Raw genomic sequence first — 19,275 nt, forward strand, 5'->3', positions numbered from 1 at the left:
GGACAGACATTTTCAGATTCAGAGAGCCCAGCTGTCTGAATGACTCTCAGTATGTGTGTGAGTGAGAGGTTCTTTTCTGTTGGATCTGAAGCTTGTGCACCTGCAGGGCTGCTGCATGCTGACTGGCTCATGAAAACAGGAATCTCTCTCTTCTTCAAGGTCTCTTCCTGAGTCGACTCTTCAGAGCTGGCAGCTTTTAGGACTGGGTTGACAGTGCCAGATTGTAGTCTTAGGGACAGAAAGCAAATCCTCTCTGTTTTGGGGGGATGCTACTCACTCTTTGTACTTTGTGGAACTTGTTACGGATCAGTTATTTCAGTTTGTTGAAACTTTGCTGGAATTATCATCTGTACACCTTTAAAAAAATTAAGGTTCCCAAAGACGTTTTTCACAGCAGTCCCATTGAAGAACCAGTTTTGGTTGCCTTCCAAGAACCTTCCAGTGAACAGTTCTTAAAAGAACCATTTTTTCTTAGTATGAAAAACATTTTAAAATTCTAAAGAATCAATTTACATTATAAGGAACCTTTTGTGGAATGGAAAGGTTCCATGGATATTAAAGGTTCATCTTGGAACTATCAATGCCAATAAAGAGCCTTTACTTACTTCTACTACTGCTAATTATTATTATTATTATTTAAAAAAAAATTAATTATTATAATTTATGATATTGAACTTTGTTCAGTTTGATTTGGCGAGTGTCCCACTTTATTTTTTACATACGCCCACCACTAGATGGCCTCATCTCACCAACATGCAGGGCCTTTTTGTGAGTATTTTATGATAATGAAGGTATAATAAATTTAATTAAGTGACAGTTGATAAAATGTTTATTATCATCACTGCAATTATATATAGAATGAGAGCAGCAGAGTAAGAGCAAAGACTATAGAAATAACTAGAGAGTTACGAATGAGATTTTATCTTTGTCTAATTTCACACACTTAACGTTAAATAGGCTACTGCACGCTAGTCTGTACATATTTAGCTTCATATTCTAACGGAAACGTATCACATACACACACATAAACATACATTACAATTGTGAATTGTCATATTTGCCTTCAAAACATATTATTTGGTCACTTGGAGGGCGCTGTTCTTCCGAATTCTGCTCCCCTGACTAAAGTTCTCGCTTCACTTCTCAGCGGAGTTTTTGCGTGAGCGGCTCAACGGAGGGGTCTGGAAGTATTTCAGTGTTTTTTTTTTCTTTCTTCCACCTAAACAGATTATTCTGCACTGCGTATCTCCGTCCCGCAGATGTGTTTGGGTTTTGCGGGGTACATTTCTGAGAGTTTTTCCTGTATATCCAGATCCAGACATGCAGCCTCCTCCAAGAAAGGTGAGGTGACCTGCTTCTTCGTACTGTTTGTGATGTTTTGTTGTCATGTCAGTATAGGCTATTTGTTTGTTTGCTTGCTTTCTTGTCTCCTTGTTTGTTTGACTAAAACAAACTTAAGATAGATAGATAGATGTTGTCTAGCTGTCTAACCATCATTTTATTGTTAGTTAGTTATCTATTCATTTTGATAATTGCAACATCTTAAAATACTAGTAAAATATATATTATGTAATGTGTGTAAATGTTCACATAAAACGTACATTATACATGTTACATTATGTTTACGTTGAGTCCAGTATCTGCCCTGTCTCCATTGACTCCAGTATGCCAGACAGGGGTTTCTCTTTCAGGCTGGTGTGATCTGGGTCAGAGTTGGTTCTCCAGAGGTTGTCATTGTGTGTGTTGCAGGTAAAAGTCACACAAGAGGTGAAACACACTCACACAGAGCAGCTGAACAGACTCCAGCTCAAACACCAGACAGACTTGGACTTCCTAGAGGATCTGAGGTCCAGTTTGATTCACATTTTACATTGCTTTTAAAATACCTATCAGGCTATTTTCTGTCTGTCTTGTCGGTATATTAGTGCTGAACTGCTTGACTGTGTGTGTGTGTTTAATCCTCAGGACATACAGCCAGAAGAAAGCACTAATAGAGAAAGATTACTCACAGGTGAGTTGTGGCCATTATATTAAATTGTATGAGTTCATGAGTTGATTTTTGTTCTGATTTTATACAAATCTTTTAAAGATTTTCTGTTCAGAATAATGAAAAATGTATTAATGATGAACAGATGCGTCTTCCACTGATCACTGACATTTTATGTGTGAATTAGTTTGTTTTTGTAGAGAGGTAGATTTAGTGACTCAGTGGAAAAAACTGGTTCTTAATGACCTGCAGGTGGTTGGTTTCTTGAATTTTTACCAGTTGCGTTCTGGTTCGAATCTGCTTTCTTGTCTCTTTCAAATGTGTTGCTAAGAAGAGCCACATGATATAAGTTATGGGACAGACATTTTCAGATTCAGAGAGCCCAGCTGTCTGAATGACTCTCAGTATGTGTGTGAGTGAGAGGTTCTTTTCTGTTGGATCTGAAGCTTGTGCACCTGCAGGGCTGCTGCATGCTGACTGGCTCATGAAAACAGGAATCTCTCTCTTCTTCAAGGTCTCTTCCTGAGTCGACTCTTCAGAGCTGGCAGCTTTTAGGACTGGGTTGACAGTGCCAGATTGTAGTCTTAGGGACAGAAAGCAAATCCTCTCTGTTTTGGGGGGATGCTACTCACTCTTTGTACTTTGTGGAACTTGTTACGGATCAGTTATTTCAGTTTGTTGAAACTTTGCTGGAATTATCATCTGTACACCTTTAAAAAAATTAAGGTTCCCAAAGACGTTTTTCACAGCAGTCCCATTGAAGAACCAGTTTTGGTTGCCTTCCAAGAACCTTCCAGTGAACAGTTCTTAAAAGAACCATTTTTTCTTAGTATGAAAAACATTTTAAAATTCTAAAGAATCAATTTACATTATAAGGAACCTTTTGTGGAATGGAAAGGTTCCATGGATATTAAAGGTTCATCTTGGAACTATCAATGCCAATAAAGAGCCTTTACTTTTAAGAGAGTAGTGGTGAAGTAATGAAAGGAACTTTGTACTAGCTTGGTTATTTTTCAGTTTCTGGTTTAAGTTTAAGTTTTTTTTTTTTTTTTGCTCTGATATTTTACCAAATTGTTTGTGATTTTTGGAGATCAGTCCAATACAGAGACATTTACTTGACTTGAAGATGGAAAGTGAGTGTTATTTTCTCCTTTCTTTTGTTTCAAAGGCAGCCAGTTACTTACTCACTTGTAAATCTACACGTTGGCGCAGTTTGTACTGCTGTCTGGCATTTAAGTGTCAAGCAGACAGGCAGAAATACCCACGTGGGTTTCGCTTTTACAGACTGAAAGTTGTCCTCCATGTTTTCCACATTTGCACTGATCTGGAGTGATGGGATAAAAGGAGAAATTTCTCTAAGGCATCTGTTTTATTTTTTGTGGCGACGATTGAAGTGGAATTTTTAAAATGCTGCTCGGAAGCTCTAAATCTAAACTTTCATAAATGTTTAATAACATTATATTGAAGGAATAGGAAAATGTACTCATCCTCAGGCCATCCAAGATGTAGACGAGTTTGTTTCTTCATCAGAACAGATTTGGAAAAATTTTGCATTACATCACATGCTCACCAGTGGATCCTCTGCATGAATGGGTGCCGTCAGAATGAGAGGCCAAACAGATGATAAAAACATCACAATAATCCACAAGTAATCCACACCACTCCATTCCATCAATTAACGTATTGTGAAGAAAAAATCCATCAACAAGATGTTTTCGACCCATCGCTTCCAACTAAAATACGAGTCCTCTATCCATAATATTGCTTTCTCCAGTGAAAAAGTCATCTTGTCTGAATCAGGAGAGAAATATGCACAGATCAAGCACCATTCACAAGCAAAAACATTTCTAAACAGATGATTTTGATGTGCGAGGACAAGCAGGGACAAACCTTTTCACTGGAAGAAGCTTTATTATGGATTATAGACTGTTATTTTGGCCAGAAGACCATCTGTATTGTATGAAGTGCTATATAAATGAATGTGGCTGGACTTTGTAGGCTCTGCAGAAGCTTGCATCACAGTACTTGAAGCGAGAGTGGTCTGGAGCCCCATCAGAGGAGCAGAGAGACTCCAGGTAATAGGAGGGATGAAAAGAGCAAAGAAAAGAGCATATATGATTGATTTTCAATTTTCAGAGATGTTTGTGTGTATGTGTACAGAAATGTTTGGGCTGTATGGAGATCCTACTTGGAGGGTGTGATGAAAGTGAGCCAGTCTCGTATCAACGGATGTGAGAACTACAGGAGCCAGATCTCAGATCCTGTGAAGACGTTCAGAGCGCAGAAAGACCTTCAACTGAAGAGGGTAAATGCATCAACAGATACTCTGCACTAAAGCATAACAGCAGCCATTCACGAACATGTTTATTCATCTGTCCTCTCTCAGTGCTGCGAACAGCTGGCAAGAGCTCAGGCCGATCTGCAGGGCACGATCAGAGACCTGGAGAAGAGCAGGAAGACCTACCAGGAGGCGGAACAAACAGCGCAGACTGTGAGAGAGAAAGCTGATATGGAGGCAAAGTACGTTTGCTGACCTGTCACATGTGAAGGAAGTGACATCAGCTGTGCACAAGAACAGGGCAGAGGGTTATCATGTTTTTCAGTTTTAAATGAAGATTCATCGTTTTTTTGCTGTTTTTCCTTACTCTCGTTTCTTTTTCTCTGGTATTTTTCTATTATTCCTCTTTACTTGTACAATACAAGGTCAAAGCTCAGTCTGTTTCAGTCACGCTCCAGTTTGAAGAGGGCGAGTGTGAAGGTACAATGCACAATATATCAGTACCATATTGGTTCATTTGTTGATATTTTAAAGTGCATGCTCATTTCTCCAATTTATTATGTTTAGATTACCATGTAACACTCACCCAGAGTTAAACTTTAAATAAAACAAATTATTTAATAACACTAATAAATGTTATCCAAAATGGCATTTACTACACGGTACATAAAAATGTTGCGATTCAATTATAGCATTAAAAATGTTTTATGTTTTTTAGTCTTTTATTTTTATTTACTTTGACAAAATTCATTATTGGACATAATATCAAATAATATATAATTTTTTTTATTAAAAAAGAGGGGGTGAGAAAGAAAAGTGGAACACTGTTATTTAAAAATGGTCAAAAATACATTTAAATAATAAAAAAACTGTTACATACATAAATTACAAACATATAAGCAAATAACAAAATAAATAAAATTTTATAGGATATAATCCATTTAATTAGGACATTATTTAACTACAGTGAATGATGTTTTGCCATCTTCATGTAGTAAAATTTGCTTGAAAATCATTGTGACAAGTGCACATGTGAACATTTTCTGTTGATTTCAGCTGAAAGCCAAGAAGAACGAATGGAAGCTCAAAGCCACACAAGCAAGGAATGATTACCTGCTCACACTGTCAACCACTAACGCTCATCAGGACCGCTATTATGAGACAGATCTGATCAGCTGCTTAAGGGTGAGGCCAAATGTTGCTCAGCTTATTATAATTTTTTTTATTTAAAATCATCTTCAATGCACAACTGTTTTCAACATTTTTAAATGTTTTCATTGATAAAAATAAGAAATGTTTATTGGGCATCAGATCAGCATATTAGAATGATTTTCTGAAAAATCATGTGACACTAAACACTTGGAGTATTGATGCTGAAAATACAGCTTTGCATCACAGGAATACACATGATTATATATACCTACAGTATATATATATTATTTATAATCACTTCCATCACAAACAAAAATCCAATTGAAAATAAAAATCCTATTCCTTGTTTTTGAGTCCAGGTTCTAGATGGCAGTTTCTACGATCACGTACAGAGTTTTCTGATTTCACTGTGTCAGACGGAGCTTGAGACATCTCAAAGCATTCAAGACACTTTTCAGTGCCTGCTGGAGATGTCCAGTGGGGTGAGTTACACACTCACTTGAGTATACACTGCTATGGAAAAACACACATGAACCACAGTGGCCGAATGTAGAGCAGGTAATATGATCTGCCACTAGAGGGTTATTGGATCAAATCCCAGCTCAAGCAGTTAATACTGACCTTAAAGAGAGAAATGTACCTGCTTTAGAGAGTTTGCAGTGGTTTAGGAATGAGATCTTTACTCTATGTTAAAGCAGACAGGTTTTTTAAGATATATTGATGTTTCAAGTCTGCAGTAACTGGGTAAAACATAAAAATGTTGAAATTAGAAATATTAGTAAAATAAAAAGTGCACTTAGCACCTTTGTCATTTTTTTCACTTTTTCATATGGAAAATAAAAACTACATTTTTGAGAGACATTTTTTGGTCTGATTGAAAAAGAAATTTCAGTGTGCGGACAAATTCAGCGACTTCTTGGACTGAAATGTTCTCCCTTTTGCTCTACGCACCTGAGAACTCATTGTTCTTTTTGAGCGCACACAATTCCTGCTTGAGAAATTAGAAATGTAAAATGACTGTTAGTTATTATTATGTGTACATTTGAAGAGAAATCGACCGATTTTCAGTAGTGACAGCCTTCAGCCTGCCATTAGGTCTGTTTGTAGTCCTGTGTTGTTGTAATTCGATGATTCTCACAGTGTTTCCATTCAGTTTGTGGGACTCAGGTTTAATGTCTCTAGTCCAGCATCAGGTTACAACACACACACACACACACACACACACACAATTCATGAATTACCTGTTCTGGTGGTCTCTCATTCCTCCAAGGGAAAGATTATGTTAGCTGTGCTATTGTTAATGCGACATCTTGACATTAGTCAAGTAGTTTACATAAATGTAATTGTCCTTGTGTGTTTGTATGTGTGTGTCTGTAGGTGACACAGGATATTCACCAACAGATATTCATTCAGGACAACCCACTGTTTCAGAAAGCTGCCCCCTTTCAGTATCAGCCCTGTGAAAATGATTCGGTATGTTGCCTCCCACTCAGGAATGTACTACAAAATCGCACAAACAACAGAGATGCAAAACTCCTTTTCTTCTTTTACTGGACATATTTGTGATATTATAAATGTTTGTACAATTTATTTATACATGTATTTATTTATTTTTTATTTATATATTAGGGTTGCACCAGTAATAAATAAATGGATGATATTATAATAAATATATAATGGATGATATAACAATAAATATAAAGTAATTTAAGATTATTTAATTGAAATGACTAAAATTGAATAAAAATTAATTATTCTATTTTTAATGCAAAATCTATTTTGTCTAAATGGCTGATATTAAAATAAATATAAAATAATTATGTTATTAAAATTAATAAATTTTTTAAGATAATTTTATTAAAATTAAGAATGAAATGAAATTAATTATTCTATTATCCAGTCTAAAATCTGTTGTTTAAATAAATTTGAACTAAATTCAATAAAATTATAAAAAATAATGATACTAACATCCGTAACATTTGACTATAAGGTTTCATTTGTTAACATTAGTTAACATGAATTAAAAATGAACAGTACTTTTACAGCATATAATAGTCATTCAAAAAGATTTTACATTTATTGTGGATTCAATGTTTTAAATGAAGTTTCACCACATAATCTTATCCAAAAACTTCTTTCACTGTAAATGTCATTTAAAACATTATTATAATATTCTTATTTGTTTATTAATCAGTCTAAAAGAGGAAAAGTGCTGTAATGAAGGCCGAATGTGTTCTTCCATGACTGTGCAACTGTTGCAATCGCGCCCCCTGCTGCCAGCAAGTCATCTCACCCCTCACCACACCAGCATAGTGGCCCGTTTGTTCGCTAACCCTCTTTTTGTTTGCTAGTCAAACAAGCTTTAGTCTGTTCCTAAAGAAAACATTAGAGATGCAGCCCTCAGCGCTGGTGGGGCGAAAAGACCAGAGAAAACTGGGCGTCAGTGCAGGCAGGAAGCAACACGGCCTGTGAAAAGAGGGCATTGAGAAGTGAACCTGCCTCACCTCTTGCACCCCTCATGAACACCTCCCATTCCCCCGTCCCAAAATATATAAAGCTTTTAAAAAACAAATACTGTATATTATTAGAAATTGTATAATCATCAGTATCTGCATGATTTTTTTCTCACTCCCAGACGAGACTGATGGTTTGTGTTTTTTCTTGTATTATGCTAAAACCATTTCGTCAAGGAGTTGTTGTAATATTCAGTCTGTGGTGAACAGGAGTTGTTCTGTAAAGTAGCATCTCGAAGGATCATTCTTCAAGAGCTTACGTTACCTAATCATTTAGTCTGTCAATATTTACAGACATAATATTTTAAGAGTGCAAAGATTTCATTTCGGGAGATTGATGTTGTTCCAAGTTATGCTGGGACTTTTGTGTACACATGGGCACTGAGAAGCTATCAAGGTTTCACGTTCAGATAAAAGGGTCTGTGTTGTGTAGTAGTCAACTCTCTCTTTCTTGGTCTCTTTAGGTCAGGGAACTGCTGAAGGAGAGTGGCACGGCTGAAGAACACAGTCTGAATAAAGAAGCACGGAAATGGGCCACACGTGTGGCCAGAGAACACAAAAACATCATCCTTACGCAGCGGGTGAGGGGGCACTGAAACAATATAATGCATTAGCATGTTGATTTTTGATATTAAAAATATTGTTATATTTCATCATTTATTTAGATATTTTTAATTTATATATTAGGGTTGTAATAATATTAAAATGTGACTGATAAATGGGCAATATTAAAATAAATGTAAAATCAAAGATTATTTTCATGAAAATGAATAGTTAATAATTAAAATTAAATAATAATAAAAAAATAATTTAAATAATAAATAAAAGTAAAAATTAACATGAACTAAAAATGAACAACATTTATTCAATTAGTTCATGTTATTTTTAATCCATTTATTAATACATTATTAAAATTAAAACATTTTAAAATTAAATTCAAAGTTGTATCTGTTAACATTAGTTAATGCACTAACATGAACATGAACAAACAATGAACAAATGCATTTTTATGAACTAACATTAACAAAGGTTAATAAATGCTACGAAAATATATTACTCATTCTTAGTTCATACATTAATATTGCAAAGTGTTACTATAATATAAAATCTGTTTAGTCTCAAATTAAAAATAAAACAAGAACTAACTATTATAAAAAATAATTATAATATAAAATGTATTTATCTAAATGAAACTGAAACAATAACAACTAAATTCAATAAAATTAAAATGTAAAACCTGTTTCGTTTTAGTGAATTATCACAACAATAACAACAACATTCAATAAAATAATGTAAAATAATAATAAAAAAAATTCTATTTTGTCAATAAATTAAACATAAAACATTAAAAAACTAAATCAGTCATTGTAAATGCTGCAAGTGAATTTAGGCATCGCAACATTATAATGTACAGTATGAAATTTGTTTGGTTTGATGTTTTTTTAGACTCTTTTGGAGTATGAAGAGTCACATCTACAGGACCAGAATAACAATGAGTTGGAAGTGAAAATGGACGACGCAAGAGAATGCATTCGGAAATCAGAGGTGAGGAGTGTGTTTATTTGAGTTTGTACATCAGTCTAGTTCATCATAAGTTGTCCATCACCTCTGGAAAAAACTCACATGCCCTCTGCCGCTACTCCATAAACTAAAGCTGCACATTCAGTCCAGTAAAGTTTGAAATAGTACCCTTTCTTGTATCAAATGATGTTGGAATAGTTGATATACATAAACATTGTGTAATAAAATAGGAAGTTGGTAGATGATGAGTCCACTCTTCCTGTAGACGGTGAAACTGAAGGCAGAGGCACGTCTGAACCTCCTCAGAGACGTTGGTGTGGCTGTAGATGTCTGGCTGAAGAGTGCCATGAACCAAGTGATGGAGGAACTGGAGAACGTGAGATGGGCGGTCCTCAATACCCACGATGCTTCATTCTCTGTAAGTCTGAATCTCTTACAGTCAAAGCCAGATTCACGCAAACCCCTATAACCCATTCTAATTGTGTTTTACATTAAATGTCTAAAGCACTCTGTAGATTTTGACAGAGAAGATGATGAGGACACAGAGACGCTGGACGACAGCAGCTCCAGCCCCTCCAGCACTCACAGGAACTACCCTCTCACCTGCTCTGTGCTGTACTCCTATCAGGTGCACACCTAGTGGGATCTAGCCTGATGTTCTTTGGTCCATTCATCCATTTGCAATGTCATTTCCTGTGCTTTACTTCCACAGGCATCCCAGCCTGATGAGCTCACAATCCAGGAACAGGAGATACTGGAGCTTATTGATGATGGAGACATGGAGGACTGGGTTAAGGTACACGAAGACCCTCTCAACTTGGTCAGGGCTTTTTAAACTTTCAAATGCCTATGATCCTATTGCTTCACTCATTCCTTATATTTTAATGTATACAGATCCATTTGTACTGTGTGAGGAATACATTTTTTTTATCATACACTACTTTTCAAAGGTTTGGGTTCAGTAAGATTTTATTTTGATAGAAATCAATACTTTTATTCAGCAAGAATGCATTAAATGCAACGGAGACAGTAAGGGCATTTATATTACAAAAGATTCTGTTTCAAACAAGTGCTGTTCTTTCTATTCATCAAAGAATCCTGAAAAAATACGGTTTCCACAAAAATATTAAGTGGCAAAACTGTTTTCAGCATTGATCATAATAAATGTTTCTTGAGCAGCAGATTTCTGAAGGATCATGTGACACTGAAGACTGGAGTAATGATGCTGAAAACTCAGCTTTACTTCACAGGAATAAATTACTTTTTAAAATACTTTAAAATAGAAAACATTATGTTATGTTGAAATCAAATTGTACTGTTTTTATTGTATTTTTTATTACATTTTAAATAAATGAACACTTGGTGGGCATAAGAAATAATTAATTAAAATTCTATTTAAAATTAATTAAAATAAATTACAAATTAATCAAAATTATTACAAAAATGCATATAAAAATCTTTAAACTTTTGAACAGTAGTGTGGATGTTTAATGTAAAAAAATTAAGTATGATATACAAATTATTAATCATCACAGACTTCTTTTGAATGTACCTTTTGCACAAACTTTGAATGGTAGTGTACATATATTTATTAATATAATAAGTAATTTTAAATAATTAGTAGTTATATTATAATTAGCATTTATTTATAAGCTAATAATATATATTTTTTAAATGTGCTAAATAAAAACAACATTCTTGAAATATCTATAAAATATTTTCTTATTTTAAAGTAGCATTTATATGATTTTACTTTACAATTTTTCACAAACTATATAAATATTTGGTTTTAAATTTTGTTCTGCTAAAATACATTTGGTCTTTTTTATATCTCTAATTTTCTACTGACACAATAACATCCTGTTGAAAACCCCTGAACTACATGGCAATTACGATGTTGCCATTTATTGGACAAGTGTATGTTTTACAGGCTAGGAACAGAGCAGGCCAGGTGGGATACGTGCCGGAGAAATACCTGCAGCTCCCGACCTCCAGCTCTCTACTGAGGATGCTCCAGTCTTTCTCCAGCATGGACGCCCAATCACACACCTCCAGCACTTCTGCAGAACAAGAGCCAGAAATAGAGACACTCACCCAGAGCAGCCTGAACACTCATGGCAGCGGTGAGACCACTGGTTATAGTATAATAACTGGAGTAATGCTAGTTTATAGTATGCCTCAGTTCATATGCCTCAGTAAGTACTGAATGCTTAAAATAATTTAACAAAACTCTACATTTTCTGCCCTCTTCCTCTTTTGCACAGCCGTAAATCTGGCCAGGGCTCTGTATGCCTATGAGGCTCAGACAGAGGACGAGTTGTCTTTCCCAGAGGGAGCCGTTATTTGCATTCTCAGCAAACACAACCAAGAAGATGATGGGTTCTGGGAGGGCGAGTTCAACGGCGCAGTGGGCGTCTTTCCTGCAGTATTAGTGGAGAATCTATGCAGACCGGAGAGTGCACGAGCACACAAGAGCATGAATGTACAGGTTTATACACGTACTACCGGAAAACACTGGCCACACTGAAAAAGCTTTTTTGTTCATGTTTACAGCAAGCCTATGTTCAATGCTGAAATATGTTTTGTAATAGCTGTTTCTTACCACCAGGTGTCTCTGTCAGTTTTGGATCAAGCAGCTTGTCCACCCACTGTGTTTCCATCCTGTAGCAGTCCAGAATCCGTCCCGCTGCCATCTTTGACCAGCACACTCGCTTTAAACGGCTATCAAACCCCAGAACCCCCCAAAATCTCGAGCCTCAGTAAGACAGAGCACCATAGCAAATCCTAAAGCTTGATAGTAAACCTCACTGTAACATTTTTAGTGATGTTCAATTTCACAACCCAAATGTCTTAAAAATGTTGAAAAATAAAAAGACACAGTATGTGCATTTATTAATTTAGCTACCTACAAGTGGCTTTCCTAATCAAGTTCAATCAGTATAATCAAACACAGCTGGACTCCAATGAAGGTGTAGAACGATCTCAAGGATGATCAGAAGAAATGGACAGCACCTGAGTTAAATATATGAGTGTCACAGCAAAGGGTCTGAATACTTAGGACCATGTGATATTTCAGTTTTTCTTTTTTAATAAATCTGCAAAAATGTCAACAATTCTGTGTTTTTCTGTCAATATGGGGTGTTGTGTGTACATTAATGAGGAAAAAAAATTAACTTAAATGATTTTAGCAAATGGCTGCAATATAACAAAGACTGAAAAATTTAAGGGGGTCTGAATACTTTCCGTACCCACTGTATATATATATATATAAGAACATTAACATTTTGGCCTACCAGTGTTATTTTAATAAGACTATTTTAGTATTAGTTCATATTTTGATGCAGCTTTTATTTGTATATTTTCCGTTTTCAATGTTTTAGTAATTTTGTTAGGTGCTTTTTAAAAATGTTTTTTTATATATTTATATTTAGCTGGATTTCTGTTTTAGTTTTAGTAATTTTAGTACTTCAACTTTTACATATTTTCAGTTTGTTCCCAAGGCAGAATTTCTCATTTTCGTTTTTTTTTTTGCGTCTTTCATTTCATATAGATTTTTAAAATATATATTCAACTTTATTTCAAGTAACGAAAACCATTTTTAATATTAGGATTATGAAATTATGTAACTGAAAAGGTTTTAGTTAGAAATTGCAACACTGAGGCATATGGTTATTACAGCTAACTAAAAACATAAAAATGGTTTGTTACTTGAAATAAAATCAAACATAAAACTTATTTAATTTCAAGCTAGTTGCTAAAGCAGTGTTTTTCATTTTGCATTGTTTAACTTGATGCAGTAAAATAACTAAAACTGAAGTAAAAATGTATACAAACTATATAGACATAGACAAACTATAAAAAAACACAAAATGTAACATTTAAAAAAATTACAAAATTAAAATGGAAAATATAAACCTAATTTAAAATATGAATAAAATAATAGTATCTCAATAGTATTTCAATGATAAAACAACATTACTGAGGCTTTTGTTCTATTATTAGATTTATCAGATGTCAGAATCACATTCATCTGTGTTTTTCCTCCACAGGTCACACCCACACCCCATCACCCAGATCCCCAGGAGAGGGCGGGTCGGGCCTAAGACCTGTGAGATCTGCACTTCTAAAGCTGCATGCCAATGATGGGCGCTTTTCTGTGAATTCTGATGGGTGTTTTTGCTTTCTGCAGGTAAGAGCTGCTCCTCCTCCACCCAAACAGCAGGCGCAGGGCCAGGTGCAGAAGAGAGAAGAGGTGGAGATCACACTGGTTTGAGTGATACATTGGGACACATTTTACAAATTGACGTTGCCATGCTTGGATGCACTGGGTGAATCTGATCCGATGCAGGGTGGACGTTCTGAAACTTCTTGAAGATAGAGATGCACAAGCTGACGAGTACTTAAGATGTTCCAGACCTCCTCCTCTAGTTTGTTTTTGACAAGGCCCAAATGTGTTAATGAATGGACGTGCAAAAGCAGGCTTTACTAGAGCTACAAAGAGACTTTAAAGGGAAAAGTGGCAATTTCAGTGTTGACTTTGTATGTATGATTATATGAAGAGTTCATTTGCAAAAACCCATAACGCTTTTTTGACAAAACGTGTTTAGGGTTCAGATCGCGCTATATGTGGAGAATAATGCACGGTAATCAGCTAATTATCTCTGAAAGTGGCGTTTATCGTTTTTTGCAAATTAACTTCATATATTCTGTCCATAAACTATTTTAGGGCTAACATGTTTAGATGCATATTAGAGTTTTGGCTAATCTGTACCTTTATTGTCAGTATTTTAATCATCTGATCAGTCATTATTTGAATGAATATTCATATATTTTGTAGGTATTGTATATTTCATGAGGCTAACACAACCTGAGCACTTAAGATTTAGTTTGTAATGCATTACAGTATTGTTTTATTTTGGAAATTCTCGTTTTCTTTTTGTTGTCATTTTCTTCATGTTCTTTATTTTAAAAAGAGACATGGGGAGATGGTGAGAAACATTCATTTTTAGTTTCACAGTATTTGTAAAAAAAAAAAAAAAAAAAAAAATTCACCAAAAAAAAGATAAACTTTTTTTTTTTCACCATTTATTTATCTTCATTTTATTCCAATCGTGTTTGACTGTTTCTACAGTGGAGTACAAAAGGAAAGGATTTTGTAGCAGCCACATGTTCATTTATCGTTGTGTGGGAAAAGTGGAGGGGAAAAAATATTTTATTTTACTTTTTTTTTTTAATGTGCAGGAAATTTTTCATTTAGGTAAAATTCAGAGGTTTACAAATATTACTTCACACAGTTTTGTGTCATTTTAACAATGTCTCAGGATAATGCACAGATTTATTCCTGTCAGGTTTCATGTTGTTCGATCAGAGGCTGCCACGGGCACTTTTTCTGATCAAAGCGAAAGTAAAAACATTTCTGTCTACATACTTTGTGAAGTGGATCACAATAAATGTAATTATTCAGTTTCTGTAACACCCTTTACTAATAAACGCCTTATCCACCTTATATTTAAGGTAAAGGCAGGCGGGACCGTTTGTAGTTTTTGTGCGTTGCCTATCTTTCCTGTATAAAACATTACGCTGTGCTGCTTTATATTGCAAATTTATATTTGTTATCATATTATTCTGGTTTATTATAATTATAAACAGTTTGTTTCCGCGTTCCAAAACAAGGTGGATATGTGCCTGTAAATGGAGCGGGAAGAGAATTTGATGGTGCAGTCTCAGCGGTTTTCAGTTTTAGCTTGAAGTCACAAACTCACTAAACCCTCTAACCACATTAAAAAAATTATATATATATATATATATATATATATATATTCATTCTCTGCGTAGCTGGACGTGTGCTTAAAGAGATAGTTCACCCAAAAATTTAAATTCGGTCATAATTTACTCACCCTCATGTCGTTCCAAACTTGTATGAGTTGCTTTCTTATGTCGAACATAAAAGATGATATTTTGAAGATTGCTGGTAATTAAACAGTTGGTGGCTGCCATTGACTTCTATAGTATTTTTTTTTTTGGGTGAACTAACCCTTTAAGACACATGCTCCTGTGCTTTCGAAACTCAGGGAAAAAAAGCAGCATGCTCACATGCTTTTTCTCTAAATTCTGTGAAAAAAGGAGTATTGTGAGAAATACACTGAATTACGAGACTTTGGTTAACGTCTAGCAAAAAAAATGCTAGAAAAAGTCTTAATTGTGAGATAAAGAACTGAAGTTACGTTAGATATACGTTACAGAAAACGTTTGACCTCTGTCATTGCCAACAAAGTGTATATAACAAAGTATTGAGATGAAATTTTGTTATTGACCAAATACTTATTTTCCACCATAATTTGCAAATAAATTCTTTAAAAATCCTACAATGTGATTTTCTGGATTTTTTTTTTCTCATTTTGTCTCTCATAGTTGAGGTATACCTATGATGAAAATTACAGGCCTCTCTCATCTTTTTAAGTGGGAGAACTTGCACAATTGGTGGCTGACTAAATACTTTTTTTCCCCACTGTATATATATATATGTTTTTTCTTTTTTCTTACGTGGCAGAAACAAGTTTTAGCGGCAATATGTAACAAAAGGTGAATGTCTGAGTTTAATCAAGTTGGGGATTGGCCAAGCAAAAATTACTAGATCACTCACCTTTGTTGGAGTTTTGCTTTCATATCAAATATCATTTCATAATTCAAACAATAAAGAACCAACCAGGATAATAGTGATTCCATTAGATACTTTAATACAGTAAAAAAAAACTCATACCAGCATACAGCAGTTCATATAAACAGAAATTAAAACACTGTAAACCGTAAATAATTGTGCGTTCAGAAACATAAAAATGCCACAAACAATTTCATCACTTCACACGTTTAGTTTTTTCCCCTTTAGGGATAAATAAAGTTCGAAGCCACCAGAAATAAAACCGTTCCTCTGGCTTTATGAAAGGCCGCTCAGATGTTCACTGACTTCCCAAAGCTTTTTGGCCACCACGTCATCTTTGGCTTTGGCACTGACTTCCTCCACAGCACAGCATGAGAAATAACGTCCACTCAAACGCTCGATTCCTTCCTGAACGGCACAATGCAGAGTTGTTTGGGCTCCGGTTTTTGGGTCCAGGAACAGCAGTCTAGCCACTGGCTCGATGAAAACTTTCTGCCAGAGACTCACATGGCGGGAGAGCTCGGTCTTTACAACACCTGCACAAGGGTGATACAATATTATGTATTTCTTTAACCCAACTGAACAACTGATTGATGATTAAACATCTTCAACAGAGATTATATAAGACAAGTTTATCCGGTTTATCAAAAAACAGGAAATAGCTCTGAGCATTCCAGATGATAGGCTAGATTAGCATCAATGATCTGGAATTCACACGCACACACACACACACACAAACTATGGGTCTCATTCACTCTTGTTTTTTTACTCATGTCATTATTCTTCATTTCATTATTTATCGTTTTAAATGGTTTCATTCCTACTGGGAATGTGACTTTGCCTTCCAGTGTATCCAGTTGGTGGTAAACATACTGATTTCATGCACAAATAAGTGCGTATTCATGATTAGTAAACAAAGTTGTGAATGGCACTCAAGTGACAACTGATGCTGGTAGGTCATGTGATGGTGACAACATGTTGGAAACTTCATTTTTTCATGAAGTTTCAAACCAAATGTAGTACCCACTAGACCATATGAGCTTTTGGATGGAGCCTCTGTTATTGTAAGGTCAAAAAGTGTGGCCATATTTACCACTTTGAGGATGAAATCCAATTATTTCAAAAGGAATCTGCACGATTGGAAACTTTGTGTGAGAGCGAAACTTTTTTCCACGCAGATTTCCCAATGTTTTTTTTTCTTCAGCTTTACCACGTTGGCCAACAGAAAACTGCTTGGTTTGAAAGTGACTTCTGTGTGACTATTGACAACATACCCTTTTTTTTGGAAAGGTACATTTTGCCGAAATTTCACTAAAAAGTGACCTCACCTTAAGCACACTGAAAAAAATTGGTGTTGAAACAATTTTCACTGAGAAATTGCTTGTCAAATTCTTATAATTCAAATAACTACAAAAGAAATGGCAAGTAACACTAAATTTGAAGTAGAAAGACTATATTTTCTTGTAAAAGGTACCCCAATAATCTAAAAGTTTCATTGACAACTTTGAAAAAACATTTTTTTAGTGAATGTGAACATTCAAATGTGAATATGAACTGGAGTATGAGCTGTTGCCATAAAAATGCCATCATTTACTCAACCTTGTGACATTCCAAACCTCTATGACTCTTCATTTGTGGAACGCAAAAAGAGGAATTTGAGTGATGTACAAACGAATGGAAAAATAGTCATACAGGTTTTGAATAACATAACGGTGGGTGAATAATGACAGAACTTTATAAACAAGTATGACTTACCTGGATGAACACTGTAGCAGGTGACGTTTGTGCCCTTCAGTCTCTTGGCCAGTTCGTGAGTGAACAGGACATTACAGAGTTTGCTGTTGCAGTAGGCCTGGAAGAACTGCCAGCTGTATCTCCCTGACCCCAGGTCTTTGGTGGTGACAAGAGAATCGAAATCAATCTTGCCCCAGCGATAGGCCATGGAGGATACTGTGACAACACGAGCAGCAGGACTCTCCTTCAGACGATCCAGCAGAAGACATGCGAGCAGAAAATGGCCAAGATGGTTGACACCAAACTCTATGCCAAAACCATCCTCGGTTCGACCATCCGCCACAAGACCTAAACATAACAAAACCTTTGAAAACAGTGCCACATGTTCCCCATCATATTCAGATAGTGCTCAATCAACATAGCCCAGATGTTGCTAACAATCTGATTTGAAACAGTATTGATGGTTTGGCTTACCTGCATTATTGATGAGCAGGTCCAGTCTTGACTCGGATTTGAGGAAGTTCTCAGCAAAAGCTCGCACAGATTTGAAGCTGCCAAGATCAAGCTCCATGAACAGGATGTCATTGCTTCCTGTGGCCTGAACAACAAATACCGGTTCAGTAAACACTCAAAACTCTTGAATCAGTGGTCAGAAGTGATGGTCCTCACCTTCTTGATGTCACTTATAGCGGACTCCGCTTTCTTCTGGTTTCTGCAGGCCAGAATGACTCTTACTCCACGACCTGCCAGATCTAGAGCTGTGGCCTTACCGATACCAGTATTCCCGCCTGAAACATCAAGCCGAACATCTCTCAGGACCACAAACTAAAACACGTGCAGGCTTTCCTCAGCGTCCCAACGCAAACGTGGAGGCGACACGCGCGTTTTAACGCGACATTTTTCAGAGAATGATTTTTTTTTTTTTTTAAACCTCACCTGTAATAATGGCCGTTTTCCCGGTCATGTCAGCGGTTCCTTTACATTTTGACTTCTTAAACAACGTCTCCACCAAAACGACATAAAGAGCTGCGACGAGCGCACCGGCGATGATGAGTTGAATCATGTTTGTGACCCGCTGCAGGCGTCTGCGGGCGGTTTTATGTACTCCGCCCGGGCCAGAGCCTGATAAACCGGTCCGGGGGTTTTCTCCATCACCCCATGAGCGCTCAACGAAACCGGTTTGCATGTGCTCAAGAGAACAATATACCGTTCAAGGCTAAAGACTGCTCATTTATCTTAATACCTTGTCATGTTTTATTAACAAATGGGGTACAAAGTAGAGCTGGAAACTCTTAAAAATGGAGTAGCCTACGTTTGTTTGGACACAAATCAGTTTAAGATGCTTGCTTTCACATTCGTAACATGGAACCATTTAGACAAAAAGGTTCTTCTATGGCATCGTGAAGCACCTTTATTTTTAAGTGTACTATAC

The 19,275-nt window shown here is 35.8% G+C and overlaps 2 protein-coding genes across 2 annotated transcripts; one reads left to right on the plus strand and one right to left on the minus strand.

Moving 5' to 3' along the window:
* Positions 1–1,227: 1,227 nt before the first annotated feature.
* Positions 1,228–14,051, plus strand: LOC107583434 (F-BAR and double SH3 domains protein 2-like). Its single transcript, XM_016269633.1, has 20 exons — positions 1,228–1,341; positions 1,750–1,847; positions 1,966–2,011; positions 3,986–4,062; positions 4,148–4,292; positions 4,374–4,507; positions 4,691–4,745; positions 5,322–5,450; positions 5,777–5,899; positions 6,795–6,890; positions 8,395–8,511; positions 9,377–9,475; positions 9,717–9,869; positions 9,957–10,079; positions 10,164–10,247; positions 11,382–11,574; positions 11,716–11,939; positions 12,060–12,210; positions 13,501–13,559; positions 13,641–14,051. The coding sequence occupies exons 1-20, from the start codon at positions 1,321–1,323 to the stop codon at positions 13,722–13,724; spliced, it is 2,211 nt and encodes a 736-aa protein (XP_016125119.1). The 5' UTR covers positions 1,228–1,320; the 3' UTR covers positions 13,725–14,051.
* Positions 14,052–16,322: 2,271 nt separating this feature from the next.
* Positions 16,323–19,040, minus strand: LOC107583351 (dehydrogenase/reductase SDR family member 13-like). Its single transcript, XM_016269532.1, has 5 exons — positions 18,780–19,040; positions 18,513–18,631; positions 18,318–18,441; positions 17,865–18,191; positions 16,323–16,645 (listed from the first exon to the last, which is right to left on the minus strand). The coding sequence occupies exons 1-5, from the start codon at positions 19,027–19,029 to the stop codon at positions 16,386–16,388; spliced, it is 1,080 nt and encodes a 359-aa protein (XP_016125018.1). The 5' UTR covers positions 19,030–19,040; the 3' UTR covers positions 16,323–16,385.
* Between the last annotated feature and the right edge of the window lie 235 nt (positions 19,041–19,275).

Source organism: Sinocyclocheilus grahami, unplaced genomic scaffold (assembly GCF_001515645.1).
Source record: "Sinocyclocheilus grahami isolate Dianchi unplaced genomic scaffold, SAMN03320097.WGS_v1.1 scaffold53.1, whole genome shotgun sequence".
Classification (NCBI taxonomy): Eukaryota; Metazoa; Chordata; class Actinopteri; order Cypriniformes; family Cyprinidae; genus Sinocyclocheilus; species Sinocyclocheilus grahami.

Excerpts from the sequence above, each read along its gene's own strand:
- LOC107583434 (XM_016269633.1), top strand. The coding sequence starts at position 1,321 with ATGCAGCCTCCTCCAAGAAAG. Across the intron at positions 4,508-4,690 it reads AAAGCTGATATGGAGGCAAA|GTCAAAGCTCAGTCTGTTTC; the intron begins GTACGTTTGCTG and ends GTACAATACAAG. Across the intron at positions 8,512-9,376 it reads ACATCATCCTTACGCAGCGG|ACTCTTTTGGAGTATGAAGA; the intron begins GTGAGGGGGCAC and ends ATGTTTTTTTAG.
- LOC107583351 (XM_016269532.1), bottom strand. The coding sequence starts at position 19,029 with ATGCAAACCGGTTTCGTTGAGCGCTCATGGGGTGATGGAGAAAACCCC. Across the intron at positions 18,632-18,779 it reads GAAAACGGCCATTATTACAG|GCGGGAATACTGGTATCGGT; the intron begins GTGAGGTTTAAA and ends TTGATGTTTCAG. Across the intron at positions 18,192-18,317 it reads CCTGCTCATCAATAATGCAG|GTCTTGTGGCGGATGGTCGA; the intron begins GTAAGCCAAACC and ends TGTTATGTTTAG.